At 39.2% G+C, this 15,636-nt stretch overlaps 2 protein-coding genes across 8 annotated transcripts in view; one reads left to right on the forward strand and one right to left on the reverse strand.

Annotated features, from left to right (window-relative positions):
* Positions 1-10,406, forward strand: part of ralgapa1 (Ral GTPase activating protein catalytic subunit alpha 1) — a 142,795-nt gene extending 132,389 nt beyond the window's left edge. For 5 of the 7 annotated variants that reach the window (XM_062041659.1, XM_062041660.1, XM_062041662.1 and 2 more), the window contains 2 exons: positions 3,523-3,647; positions 9,826-10,406. In XM_062041659.1, the coding sequence (XP_061897643.1) occupies positions 3,523-3,647; positions 9,826-9,971 (271 nt within the window). In that variant the 3' untranslated portion in view covers positions 9,972-10,406. Of the gene's footprint in view, positions 1-3,522; positions 3,648-4,291; positions 4,324-9,825 lie in introns of all 7 variants that reach the window. The other 2 variants (XM_062041661.1, XM_062041665.1) reach the window with 2 other exon arrangements.
* A 1,724-nt stretch (positions 10,407-12,130) lies between these two features.
* On the reverse strand, positions 12,131-14,387 carry LOC133646378 (insulinoma-associated protein 2). The gene has a single exon (XM_062041677.1). The coding sequence runs from the start codon at positions 14,279-14,281 to the stop codon at positions 12,869-12,871; it is 1,413 nt and encodes a 470-aa protein (XP_061897661.1). The 5' UTR covers positions 14,282-14,387; the 3' UTR covers positions 12,131-12,868.
* Between the last annotated feature and the right edge of the window lie 1,249 nt (positions 14,388-15,636).

Here is a 15,636-nt window from a genome sequence, read left to right on the forward strand (position 1 = left end):
GAAAACTTGAAGAAAAAGAAAAAGCAAGGCCAGCAACACTCATGTCCTTCTAATAATTTTAATATAAACTGCACAGGCGCTACAAAACACAGACCGGTTTCGACAATGTCTTTGTCAGTATGCAATCTCCAACAGGAAGTGATGCACTTAAATAGTTAGAGCTGTGGTCAATCAATTGATATAATAAATCCAGAACAACTTAAAAAATGAAAGTGCACAAATAATAGACAAAATGGAAAATTGTACAAAATAAATCAAAGACTCAATACAGTATCATAGGAAAATAAAGGTGAAAACTTGCACATGGCAGGCAGACTAAGACCTATCCTTTAGGCAGTCTCAGTTTGGTACAGTACCATTAGGCTTGGACTGCATTCACACTTGATCAAATGAACGCTACTAGTAGAGCAAACAGAATTGTGTTGGTTTTAACCTAACCAAAAATGACAAGCGTGTTTGCAAACCAGACCACACTTACGAGGTCTGGGTTTTTTTCCCCGGGCCCGAGTTCCAATTGTCCCATGCTTAAAAAAAAAACTTGTTCTAAACCCCAAATGTACTGGTCACTGACAAAGGTTATTTTGGATTGGATAAAACCCAGAAAAGGTTAGGCACATGTGCTCATCATGCATGACTCATATTTTGAGTAATTATGTTTATTTATACAGTATTATGCATAGTGGCAGTTCTTATTAATAACTGACAGGAGTAACGTAAGGAAGGTTGGATGCCCGTGCATGTGCTTGTGCATTAAGAGTCAAGCCCGGAGTTAACTCTTCTAGTTGTGTCAATGGGAATCTCTGTTTCACCATCAGTATAATATTAACAAAAGCTGCAGTATATAATCCTAAATTAATGCATTTGAGTTGTTCTTTTTTTTTATTATTATTATTCTTCCTTTCCCCCAGTGCTGTCTGTCGTAGCACTTTGAAAGAGCCATCTTATTGTTATTATCATTGTCTCTAACTGGATCAGTTACCATTAGACCTGAATCCCTCTCCTTTTGAGGCCCATAGGCCGTCTCTCTAAAGCAATAGAAAACCCATGGGCGCTATTGTAAATGTCTGACCCATTCACCATCAGACACACACACACACTGAGGCACAGACGCAGATTTCATTCTGAAGATTCATTGTCTTACTCAAACAGGGACACGTGTGCACACACACACACACACACACACACACACACACACACACACACACACACACACACACACACACCCTTCCTGCCATTGACAATAATTTGTTATTGGAGCTGGGGGAGTAAATGGTAATACTATAGCGAGATGATGTGACTGAGTTTTGTGTGTACGTGTGTGTCGACGAGACTAACCGCTGTGCCTGGATGTCATTATGGTTGGATGTATGACTATAGGACTGAGGACAAGAGCATAAATGTCATTCTATCAATGAGATTATCTCTAATAGATGGGCAGTGGAAGTTCTGGTTTCCATTTACTATGCTCTCTGCTTAGACCCTGCACCACTTTTTCAGTCCATGGCTGAAGGCTGTAATACAAATGACAATTAGGTTTGGGAATGGTTTGCTTTTCTTTTGCGGACACAATAGCTCATTCGGTGTCATATCTGGATTCATACAGGAATCATTTACATTGTATCCTCTATCTAGCTACGTATAAATAATTTAGTCATTTTTTTCCACATACTTTTGTTAGTTGGGAGGTCTACTGTTGCTTATGTTAAAAAATTGGTTTTGATTCCGATCTATGTAAATCAAATTAGGCCCAAATATAAAATATGAAAATAATGTTCTTAATCCTACTGCCAAAAAAAACCATAACCTTATCCATCCATCCATTTTCTACCGCTTGTCCCTTTCGGGGTCACGGGGGTGCTGGAACCTATCTCAGCTGCATTTGGGCGGAAGGCGGGGTACACACTGGACAAGTCGCCACCTCATCGTAGGGCCAACACAGATAGACAGACAACATTCACACTCACATTCACACACTAGGGCCAATTTAGTGTTGCCAATCAACCTATCCCCAGGTACATGTCTTTGGAGGTAGGAGGAAGCCGGAGTACCCGGAGGGAACCCACGCAGTCACGGGGAGAACATGCAAACTCCACACAGAAAGATCCCGAGCCTGGGATTGAACTCAGGAACATAACCTTATAAGAATGTTAAATATGCAGTGTGTAACTTGTATGTTATTATGTTTAAAATAGGATGTTTTACAAAATGGATGACATTTTCAGAGAGCAATTGCCACTCATATGTAGAAATTTATATATTTAATATCAGTATACATTGGATTGACATTGTTCATTCATGTATGGCATGTTTTGAAGAGAAAGAGAATTTGCCATCTTCCCAATGTCACTAGGTGACACATTTCTTTTACTTGTAATCATGTAAGATACATTGTGATCAATGGATTTTTTATTTTCCCATAAACAGGCAATGCAGGATTTTGCAGGCTTTTTTGTGATTGTTGTCTAAAATGCCTGAATTTGCGTCAGCTTTTTCAGAAAGTTGCGGAAAAAGTTGCAATGTTTTTTTAAGGATTATTTTTTGCAATAACATTGAATCAACTTGTGATTTTATGAAATTTGAATCAATGTTTTAAGTCTTACTTGTAATCCTAACCTCAAAAAGCACATGACTACATGAAAATTTGGAACACAAATACCGTATTGATATTTTACTAATTTTACACCACACAGAATTAAACATAGACGCTGGATGGCAGTAAAAGCCCATACTAAGAGCTCATGTCAAAATACTGTGCTGTTTTAATTGAATGTAACTATTAATAGTAATAATTAATTGTAATTACAGAGAGAAACTTCCCTATTGTCGTCCACAAGTTGCAGACATTCTCTGTGTACGTTTTACACTAGAAAAATGTTTGTCCATCTTAAACATTAATTTGTTTTCCAACACATTTACCCATGCACGTTAAGTGCTTATGAGAACTTTTGAGAGCGATTCATAGCGGTAATTTTTGTTGGTAAATGAGAGATGAGAGATTATCGTCACGCTTTAACATTGCTGTCATGTTATTGCTGCCTCATTGATTAGATCAGCATTTCAATGCCGATTGTGTAGGGAGGTTGTGGGCATTGGACAAAATAGCGAGGCCCCGCATAAATCGCGGGGATTGGCTGAATTTGCCTGAATTGGAACAATTGCTTCAGTCCCTCATGGGACTGAATCTATAGTTTAGAAGTATTCAGGTAATGTTTATTGTAGATATCTTTGACCTTGCGTTTCTCGGAGTTGCACTTTAAAATTATTTTACCCTCATTTTAAATTCCAAAAGTCAAATATCCTTCCAAAAGATGACTAATAAAAATAAAATAGAAGGGCCAATTAGTAGTACTGTATTAGATGTTTTGAGCTACTTAAATTATTGTTGTGTTGCAAGTATGTTAACTTTGCACCTAAATGCGAGGTGCATTATTTTGAGTCCGTAACTTGAGTCTAACTTACGTTTATGTTTCACTTTTTCATTACCTTCATCTGTATTTTTGCTTCCTTGACATTTGACCTCAGCTATGAGGAACGTGCCCGCTACTTAGAAACCATTGTGCAGCATCATCAGGAGCCAACCACCTTCGAGGATTACGCAGCTCGTGTCTACAGTCCAGCTCCTTGCACTCACCTGCCTGCTGACACAGGTATGACACCAACACATTTTCATTTATAATTCTGGACTGTACTGTGACTCTTAAGACAATTTTGGAGTATTTACATTTGCAAAGCCACTAAATTTCTTCACAACAGGGCTTAAACATGTGAGCTCTATGATAGCTTTGTCATAACTGAATCCTAAATGGATATTTAGTTGTATTGTACAGGTGTGTGTGTGTGTGTGTGTGTGTGTGTGTGTGTATTGTTGTTGTTCTTGTCATGCTGCTGCTCATCTTTGTGTCTTATTGTGATAATAATATTCATAACTTTCATTTGAGACTGAATAACACAAAGTATGGCTGGTGACGGCAAAAAAAATGTGTCATGATCCGTGTGTTGTTCAGCCCCAAACAATTTGTTTCAGGACACAGGCTGTCATGTTGGTTGAGGTTATCGTGTGATTTGTTGGTCATTTGGAATAAGTAATAACAAACATGATAACCCTGTATTCTGAAATAAACTTTTTTCCTTTGTCAACTCCCTCGATAACAACCTATTGATCAAACTTTTTTTTTCTCCCCCTTTTGTTTAATTATCTTGATTTATTCTCCCTTTGTGTTTGGTTTTGCTACCTCCCCTTTTCCCTTTTGTGATTTCTTCTTTTTTTCTCCCCCTGCCCCCTCTTCTTTAGATCGTATTGTCTCACTTGCCTATTGCTAAAAGGTAAGCCCGGTCACATAAACGTGACGTCCTGTTCTGATTGGCTCTTCCCTTACACCGTCCGGTCACGTGTACTTGTCACCTGGACATATTGTCACTCCGCTATTTTTCTTCTGTCCTTTACATACATACAGCAGGTCTGCATGACTTTCTACGTACTGAAAGAAGGAAATGTCATTTTCAGCTAGTCTTTGAGTGGAATTTGGTACAATTTCTCCTATTCAATATATCTTCCTAGATAATTTAATGAGGCTAATTCATCTATTTCATTAATAATTTGATGAGGTTTGTGCAATATCAAACTGCACTTTGACGCTATAATGAAAGTGACACGTCCTTAATTTAACTGTTCTATTCTTAAACCTAACCACTAACTGTCATGTTTCTCTTTTCCTGCAAACTACGACATCAAATTGACCTGGTTATACTTTGCCTCTAACCTTACGTCTGCTCCTCATGTTCCTGTTTTGACACACACTTACATGTCCCGATCACTCTCTCACACACACACACAGTACAGTACGATACATTCATCACCTACAACATTGGGTACATTTGCGCAACCTAATAAGACGATCAGATTGAATCAGCGGCATTAAGAGAAAATATATTTTAATTAAATTAGGTAATTTAAAAATATGTTTAATATCTGAGGCACATTTTAAGTAGCTTAATAGGGAAATTGCATTTAAATAAAAACATGTATGCATTTTAACAATCACATCAAGAATTGTTTATCTGCATTAGGTTTCAGTGACCATTGTCTGTTTTTGACTTGTGTTTTATATATTCACACTTTTTACATTTCTCTTTTTTCTAATTTATTTTTTTAATTTTCTACATTTTTCTTTTCCCTTGTACCTCGAATTTTCCTCTTTTTTCCTTATATTTATATTTCCTTAATCTTTCCTTTTCCTTGTCTATTCCCCCCTTCTTTTCTCTTCCTGCTTAAATTGTTCGCCCTTCTTTAATATTTTCTTCACCATTTCTGTCCCTATCTCTCTGTTTTTCCTTCTCCTGTGTCTGTCCCTCCTCTCCTCCAGAGGAGCTTAGTGTTTTGTACCTGAGGGTCCCCAAACCCATGGATAGTTTTAGATTCAGGGTGAAGGGCAAAGGTTTGAAGAAGAAGGTCCTTCATGCCAGCTGTGAATGGTATGACAGAACTAGACAGATACAGTAATGGAAATTGAAATTAGTGATTAATTTCAATATTAATAATGACTAGTTGTATTATTAAGTGTAGTTTGCAGTGTTTTATTGTGTATTACAAAACAAGTACAAATAGTGATTGAATGAAACAATGTAACTTAATGAAAGCAGTGTAACCCTTGTGCACCCCTAGGGCCCAAAACGAGCATTGCATGTGTTCCTTATGCAATCGTTGAAGGTTAGCGATCTGGAATTTCGCCAGGGAGTTTTTAACAAGTTTTTATTTTTTATTTTTTAAATAGCATTGTTTTTTAAATTTCAAAATAGGATACAAACACAAAGTATACACACTTTCTCTTAAGATCTATTTATCTACATTGACTCCCATTATAACTTCTATTTTTAATAGACTATAATCCTGGTATATTATGATGCTTTTCTATAAAAATCGAATAAATCTTCCTTGAAAAACGATTATATTGTTTTGGTGTAATAGCATCCCTTAATCACCAGATGACACCAGAAAACCATGACCATAAGTCTATAAGAGCTTTGATGAGCGTAAATGAGTTAAACTGACATAAAACTGATGAAATGCAATCAAAATGATCTTGGACAATTATATATATCATGGCAGATATAAATAAAAGACGTGTGTTAACTCAATAAACTCAAGTAAGGCATGCCTGTTTTCTCATTTTAGATCAGTAGGCACTGTAAAAATACTTGTTTGGCTACTTTATTGAAATTGATGTTGTCATGAATTATTAACCTATTCAAGGCTGTAATTACCCACCCTCAAATAATAGAAATGTTACATATTTTGCATGTTCCTATTATAAAGAAAAACAGTGTTTTTTGACAAAAAAGCCAAAACATAATATAAACTGTATATCAGTAGATAGACCTGAGGTCAAAAGATTTCCAGCATGGACAGTAAAAAAAACCAACATACATTTATTGCTGACTTATGACACTTTCATGAGCGGATCCTAAGAGAAAGTGTGTATTATAAATCTTAAGGTTGCACAAGGTTTAATATTTGAACTAAATTGCATGAAAATTAAGTCGTTGCATGCCATGTACCGTAGTGACTATTATAATGCATTTATTCTCCGCTTACTTAAAAGTGCCGCACGAACATAAAGTACTTGCAGATTTTTGCACATTTGCCAAAATCAAATCCTATTATTCAGATACAGTATAAGCCTGTAATAAACAGGTTTTTTTCTATTAAGTCTTTTTTGCGCCTTTTCTAACAAAGTTACGATGGTGTATAGCCATATTATAGCCATTCTCAAGAGAATATCAAAAATCTTCCGATTATTGATAAACTCAGAACCGAAATCTTAGGACTGGAGGAAAATGTATAGTATTCACATTTTGCACTGGTGGATTGTAACCAAACAAACAACCAGGCAACTTTTGGAAACGACACAATTAAACTAAAACAAGATGTTCATCGTCTTATCACAAGTTAAGACCATCGCAGGTCAAATTCTGCGCTAAATCACTGGTCAGTTTATTGCCCTTGTTTGACGGTCCTTACAATTTGGTTACTATCAACCAGCGCAAAATGTAGATATTTGTCATGTTCATTCTATGTTCTTAAGATTTTGTTCAAAAGTATATAAATCAGGGGTGCCTAAAGTGTGCCTACTGAGTCGTTTTCGTTTGGCCCGCCGAAGGGTGGTTCCCCGAATTTAGCACATATTAACACTGACGTCTTTCAAGCTCACACAATCATTTTGCCATCCATACAGGGCCGCTTGTCCTTATACGTAGATCATGAGCTGTGCACAGGACCCCACGATCCGTTATTTTGCGTAAATAGAGGTGTGTCAATAAATGGTAGATGGTAAATGGATTATACTTGCATAGAGCTTCTCTACCTTCAAGCTACTCAGAGCGCTTTGACACTATTTCCACATTCACACATTCATGCAAGGCGCTAACCACGACCCATCAGGAGCAAGGGTGAAGTGTTTTGCTCAAGGACACGACGGACGTGACTAGGTTGGTAGAAGCTGGGGATCGAACCAGGAACCCTCAGATTGCTGGTACGGCCACTCTCCCAACCTCGCCACGCCGTCCCCCAATGACCAGGCGCTTCTTAGGAAGTTTTAGAGCCAACTTACTCCAAGCCCCTTCCTGCTCCCTCCACAACAGTACTGTCCTCCTTGGCGCACAGCAGTAATACATTTGTCTTGCAAGGCAGACATACTAGGTTCAATTTATTTTATAAATTTGTGATTTTGTATTTTAAAAAATAATAATTGAACAATTCTTTACCATGTCATTGTTTTAGTCTAAAATATGCATCAATTATTTTAAATAGTACATAAATTGATTCACACAAATACTTAAACCCCCAATTTAGCCATCATCTACCCATATTATTTGCACTATTTAAAATAATATTTAGGCTATTTGTCTTTTACGCATAAAATAGCAAGTAAAAGCCATTTTCCCTTTGACCCTCGGAGGCAAAACGTTTGGGCACCCCTGGAATAAATAATCAGAAGATCCTCTCACTCAGTCGCCACCACAAACACACACAAACACACAGTCTCACACATTTGTTTTCAACCTTTGTATGCCAAGTATGTTGCTCTTAACTACAAACCCCGTTTCCATATGAGTTGGGAAATTGTGTTAGATGTAAATATAAACGGAATACAATGATTTGCAAATCCTTTTCAACCCATATTCAATTGAATGCACTACAAGACAAGATATTTAAAGTTCAAACTCATAAACTTTTTTTTTTTTTGCAAATAATAATTAACTTAGAATTTCATGGCTGCAACACGTGCCAAAGACGTTGGGAAAGGGCATGTTCACCACAGTGTTACATGGCCTTTCCTTTTAACAACACTCAGTAAACGTTTGGGAACTGAAGAGACACATTTTTTAAGCTTCTCAGGTGGAATTCTTTCGCATTCTTGCTTGATGTACAGCTGAAGTTGTTCAACGCTCCGGGGGTCTCCATTGTGGTATTTTAGGCTTCATAATGCGCCACACATTTTCAATGGGAGACTGGTCTGGACTACAGGCAGGCCAGTCTAGTACCCGCACTCTTTTACTATGAAGCCACGTTGATGTAACACGTGGCTTGGCATTGTCTGGCTGAAATAAGCAGGGGCGTCCATGGTAATGTTGCTTGGATGGCAACATATGTTGCTCCAAAACCTGTATGTACCTTTCAGCATTAATGGTGCCTTCACAGATGTGTAAGTTACCCATGTCTTGGGCACTAACACACCCCCATTCTATCACAGATGCTGGCTTTTCAACTTTGCGCCTATAACAATCCGGATAGTTCTTTTCCTCTTTGGTCCGGAGGACACGACGTCCACAGTTTCCAAAAACAATTTGAAATGTGGACTCGTCAGACCACAGAACACTTTTTACTTCGTATCAGTCCATCTTAGATGAGCTCAGGCCCAGCGAAGCCGACTGCGTTTCTGGGTGTTGTTGATAAACGGTTTTCGCCTTGCATAGGAGAGTTTTAACTTGCACTTACAGATGTAGCGACCAACTGCAGTTACTGATAGTGGGTTTCTGAAGCCCATGTGGTGATATCCTTTACACACTGATGTCGCTTGTTGATGCAGTACAGCCTGAGGGATCGAAGGTCACGGGCTTAGCTGCTTACATGCAGTGATTTCTCCAGATTCTCTGAACCCTTTGATGATATTACGGACCGTAGATGGTGAAATCCCTAAATTCCTTGCAATAGCTGGCTGAGAAAGGTTTTTCTTAAACTGTTCAATAATTTGCTCACGCATTTGTTGACAAAGTGGTGACCCTCGCCCCATCCTTGTTTGTGAATGACTGAGAATTTCATGGAATCTACTTTTATACCCAATCATGGCACCCACCTGTTCCCAATTTGCCTGTTCGCCTGTGGGATGTTCCAAATAAGTGTTTGATGAGCATTCCTCAACTTTATCAGTATTTATTGCCACCTTTCCCAACTTCTTTGTCACGTGTTGCTGGCATCAAATTCTAAAGTTAATGATTATTTGCCAAAAAAAAAATGTTTATCAGTTTGAACATCAAATATGTTGTCTTTTTAGCATATTCCACTGAATATGGGTTGAAAATGATTTGTAAATCATTGTATTCCGTTTATATTTACATCTAACACAATTTCTCAACTCATATGGAAACGGGGTTTGTAGTAGTAGTGTGTCTCTCAGTATATAAGCTATGTTTGTGTTCTGGAGAGCTAGAATGACTCCTGAATAAATAGTGACATAACTTCGTTGTGGTTCCCTCATCATCACCCCTCCTCATTCCTCCATCCTCATATCCATCCTCACTCCTCACCCAACCCCTCCACCTCCACAGGCTCCTGCCTCGAGAGTCTTCGGTCAGAAAGTCCGGCACTTGGGGAGGCCGGGAGCGACTCGGCGTCCCCCATGTCTCCTCGAACTAGCAAGACGCGTATGTCCATGAAGCTCAGACGGTCCTCCGGATCAGCCAATAAGACTTGATGTGTCCCCTTCCATACCACCTCATATTGGCTCGCTCCATAAGACTATAAGCTTGAATTTCAACAAAATGCAGTAAATTCAATGTTTAATGTTGTCAAGATTGACTGCTCTGGGGCCACACTATATAGCCTTAAGTGGACAGAAACATAATATTACTCCAGAAATTCTTGTAATTGTTTAGCTGTGCTACTGTACTTTGTGGGATTTAACTAAACTGCAACCTTATTTAAAACTGTTCAAGCTGATGCATTGATATTCAGCTTTGTCCAGTTTAAAAAAAACATGATACCATGCAACTCCTGTCCATTGAGGACAATCTGAGGCTAAAGTGTGGCACCCAGCTGGACTTATTCATTGACATCAAGCATGTCTGCTCTGTTTGCGAGGTTGTTGAATAACACCATGAGATATTGTGTGTGCACACACACACACATATATATATATATATATATATATATATATATATATATATATATATATATATATATATATATATATATATATATGTATATATATATATATATATATATATATATATATGTATATATATATATATATATATATATATATATGTGTGTGTGTGTGTGTGTGTGTATATATATATATATATATATATATATATATATATATATATATATATATATATATATATATATATATATATACAGTATATGGGTATTATATCAGGTCAACTTTTGTTCTCAGTGCACCATCATGTCTAGAAGGTTAAATATAGCGCTTTCTAATGTACATAGAATCTTAATTTGTTTGTTTGTGTTCATAACGATAGAAAGCCTGCAGCTCTCGAGCCAAAAAAAAACAATTTTCTGTACATTTATAGGTCAAATTGAACACAGTATTTGTGCTGTAAAAATGTGGACAAGCACTGACGTTTGTTACTTTTATTTTCCCTCTGGTCTGTTAAGTTTTGGTTTTTGTATTTCATTGGACTGATTCCTTTTCCGACATAAATGTCCCTTTATTTTGTCAAGTCATCCGATGCAACAAAACTACTTTCTCTTTGTTTGCACCTCAGAGTTTAAATGTATATATATTAAGATATATTAATAGCTATAGCGTGATATGCTGCTTTGTGGCGATAGCTGCCAAAAACCAAATGTGGATTCAGACTACAAGATTTTATGCTCCTGCATCTCTTTTATAACCAGGAAGCACTTCAAACTAGAATAGAATGCAAAATGTTGCATGGTTTAGCTCAAATACTATAGAAAACAACCTTATTCGATGGCCAAACACATGAAGTATACACACCTATTGGATTGGTTGAATTAAATCCTTTTTTGCTGACTAAACAAAAGCTAAAGTTGAAGTGCCTTCAAATGTGTTGAAAATATCTGAGGGGTTTATTGGGCAAGGAACCAGGAAAGAGATGTCAAAGAACTGCTTTCCACTGCTTTGGGTGTATTTGATGTTACAGTATGTTTATTTGTGTCGGCCATAGATTCTCATTATAGAGAAACCTTGTGTAAAATAATCCATGGTTCACACTCTTCTCAATGTGTTTAGCACAGGAGCAATCCCAACCTGCAGCCTTTAAGACGGAACCTGTTAAATGATCCTAAACCTGTAAATGCACTTTTTCGTCATTACCAGTGGCTTCAATCATTCACATCGAGGTGAGACTTTCAAGTCGCATGGAAAAGATGACAATATCTCAAAATATATTTCAGTCTATTGTCAGGTCAAGCAAACAATACATTTATTGATTGAGAGTAATTTGAAAGTATCTGCTGAGAAACTGATCACTGGTGTTCTTACAAGAATTAGTAGAGAATTTTCTCTTTTTGTTGAACTTTCTGCCGACACTAGACTCCTCGTGTTCTTTTTTGGCTGACTTTGACAAAATTACAAATTAGTTCTGTGCTCCACGTTAGGATATTGCTGTTGTATTTGCTGTATGCAAGGCATGTATTGATGCGGCTCTTTCTCACTCACACACACACACACACACACACACACACACACACACACACACACACTCCGCAAACCCTTATTGTCAATACCTGTATACCTGTTACATCTACAGCACAAACACAAAAAGCATGGATGTGTCATGAGTTGTTGACAATAAACAATACGTATCATCTAATGTTGTGTTTAAAATTGCATTTAAATTAAAACACAGGATGTTAGTTCAGTCTTAACATTTATTGACAATGATTAAATATCACATTGAACTTTAGGAACATAGCAAAATATACAAGTCTTTTTTTGAATCACCAATACATGAGCGTCAAAAAAATGCATTATTTCTACTTTTTAAATACTCTTAATTGTGATGTTAACATGAAATGTTCCCTTATTGTATGAAAATACCCTTGAAGTCAATTGGCACATTTATTTAAAAGGCATAACGGCAAGGAATTAATTATTATTGTTGTTTTATATTTTTATAGCAAACAATGTTAAGTGATTCCGTTTTCAGGTTGAGAACCAACTACATTTTACAGCTGAATATGTCAAATCATTTACAACAAGGTGCCTTTTATTAAGAACAATACACAGTACTTATGAATAGATAATAATTCATATAAAATGTATGTTGTTGGAGGAAATATCCAATGCAACAAAATAATGTTAAGTATAGCAGGTAATAATGTACCTTTTTTTTAATTTTATTTTTTAGTTACGGTATTTTTCCCTTTTCCTCTGCTGGGAGGCATTTTCAGCACCTTGGACAGTACACCATGCCTGTTTCTTTTTGAGAGAGTAGTAAAAAGTAATTTTAAAATACTAGTAAAAGTGACAATACGTACTGCAAAACAGGAAATAAAATACAGGTGATTGTAGTTTGTAGTGCAGTGAGAGTTGTTTTGGTGGGGAGGGACAAAACATTAGAAACATATTATATGGCACGTACAGTAAGCAGCGGCATGTCAGTTCCTCACCGCCATGTGCATCATGACGTGCAGGTTCTCCCCGGGATGAGCCTTGCTGACGTGCCTCGTGAGCCCCGGCGAACTCGGGAACGTGGACGGGCAATATTTGCAGGTGAGAATCTGCTGCTCCCGGCTTCCGCCATACACATCCGCCTGGAGTCCCCCTCCCAGCAGCTCGCCGGTCATGGCGTGCCATACGCGGTGCTTGTCCCGGATGTCGGCCGACGGGAAGCGCGCGCCGCACAGGTGACACGCGCACACCTGGTACGGCGAGGGAGCTCGAGCGGCCATCTCGTGCGCGGCCGCCACGTGCTTCTTCAGGTAAGCTTGCCGTCGGAACTTCTTGCCGCAGTAGCGACAGTCGTACGCCTCTTCTTCCGCCAGCGCCTGGACGAACGGCGGAGGAGGCGCGGGCGGTAGGGACGGCCCGTACGGGCTGACGTTCAGCATAAGGAGCCCCGGCGGCGGGCTCTCCCCCGGGTTGAAAGGAGGCGACGAGTCCGGCGGCGCCAGGCTGTTTCCGTCCACCACGCACAGCAGCTCGTTCTCTTTCCCGTCCACCTTGAACTCCTTAGCGCTCCTCTCTCCCGCCGGGTGGTTCACCGGACGCGGTTTATGCCAGCGGCGGTGCGAGGCCAAGTTGGCCGGACAACTGAAGACTTTGTCGCACTCGGGACAGCGGTACTCGACGCGGACGATGCGCGAGCACCGGTGCTGCGCGAGGGAGAGCGGGTCGGTGTACTCCTCCTTACACAGCTGGCAGATGAACTCTCCGAGCGGAGCGGCGGACTTGTGCCGGTGCTGCTTCCTCTCTCCCGGGCTTTCTTTCTTGATGCGCAGCCCTAAAACGGGCGAAGTCGTGACCTCGTCCTCGAAGTTAAGCTTCCGGTTCGTTTTTGGTTTCTTACACGAGTTTCCCGCCGAAGTTCTGTTGTGTCTGTTCAGTCTCTCTCCGGTAGCCATGGCGGAGTCTTTACTAGCAAAAAGCCTCTCCATGGAAACAGGAAACGGTATTTCGCTCCCCTGTGTGTCCGGTAGTGTCGCGCCGACCGGCTTGACCTGGCTACAGGCTTCCGTTAAAGGCGAGCCGTGTAGCGGTGGAGGCGGAAAGAAGCACGAGAAGTCACACTCGGGCGTGAGAACGTCCATGTCGTTGTACGGCAATTGCGCGCGCCGCCGGTCCGCCTCCGCCTCCAGAGCGGACTCCACGTTGAGGTTCCACACCTCCGTGGAAGCCTCGCAGGACACCGGGAGTAGGACATCCGTCCCCCAGACGTTCTGCGGCGTGGTCACTTCAACCTCCTCGCGGTGGTGTCCGTCCTTCTTGCACGTCTCAGGTTGGTGGTTATTTCTCAGTCGATATGACGCCAAGCCTCTACGGTTCCTCTTCACTAAGAATCCTCGCGGCATGGTGGCGGTGATGCTCAACTTCTGGCACCAGGCGGACAGAAGCTCTCCGACTGTTTTGAGCTCATTTTCAAACAGGACTCTGTGGGGGGGCTGAAGGGGAAGGGGGCTGCAGGTGTGATTGGAGCACGAGAGATGCGCGTGTCCTCTGGCCTGCGCGCGCACAGGTAAAAACATTTTATATTGTCCTAACTTTTCATTGTTGATGAATGGTAATATAGATAATTTCATTTGGTTTGTAAATTAGGTTTTTAAAAGTGAATTACTTTAAAATATTAGCATCTACCAATAAGCTACGGATCTACCTTCCTTGATTTTTTTTCTTAGAAAGCAATATTTGCGTTTTTGAAATGATTACCTTTTATTAAATTTTTCCATCAATTTAATTCATTGGTTAGAGCAGTGGTTCTTAACCTTGTTGGAGGTACCGAACCCCACCAGTTTCATATGCGCATTCACCGAACCCTTCTTTAGTGAAAAATAAAATTGTTTTTTTTTTTCAAATTCAAGACAAATTTATATGTTTTTGGTAACACTTTAGTATGGGGAACATATTTTAAGTTACAAAGATTTAATTTAGAGTTTTTTGGACACTAGGAGAACATATTCTAAGTAACAAAGACTTAATTTAGAGTTATTTGGTTAGGGCCAGGGTTAGAGGGTTAGGGTAATAATAAGGCCATGCCGAATAAGGCATTAATAAGTACTTAGTTAAGAGCCAATATGTTACTAATTTGCATGTTAATAAGCAACTAATTAATGGTGGATATGTTCCCCATACTAAAGTGTTACCATGTTTTTTTACTGGTGCACAAAATGAACCGTGCAAGAACACCTTGTTCAAACAACAAAACCAACAGTGCATAAACTCACAACAAATTAAACACCTGCAAATCAGTGTGACTTCTGCTGTTGCCGTATCTGTAATACGCCGATAGGGAGAAGTTTTTATTTACACGATGAGTCGGGTGTGTTTTGACCTCCGACGAACCCCTAGGGTTCGATCGAACCCAGGTTAAGAACCACTGGGTTAGAGGTTTTCTCTTACGTTTAGGTGGACAACGAACATATATTTGGAGAGACAGTGTATATTATTCCCTTTTCTGACCGTGATGAGGTGTTCATTTTGTTGAGAGTTCTCACTGTTAAGTATTTTGATGACCACCTCTACACTTATGCGATTAAAAAGACAAATTAATTTCAAGTGATTAATCTGAAAGATGCAACTGATGCTTTGCCACTTGATGTATATGAGCTGAGAGATTCTGAATTGCACTTACTGACAATATACAGACTTATTTCCTAAATTTTGTAATTTTTGGAAATGGTAAAAGTAAATGTAATGAATAGAAGGAATT

The sequence above is a fragment of the Entelurus aequoreus genome, linkage group LG03 (assembly GCF_033978785.1).
Source record: "Entelurus aequoreus isolate RoL-2023_Sb linkage group LG03, RoL_Eaeq_v1.1, whole genome shotgun sequence".
Lineage (NCBI taxonomy): Eukaryota > Metazoa > Chordata > Actinopteri > Syngnathiformes > Syngnathidae > Entelurus > Entelurus aequoreus.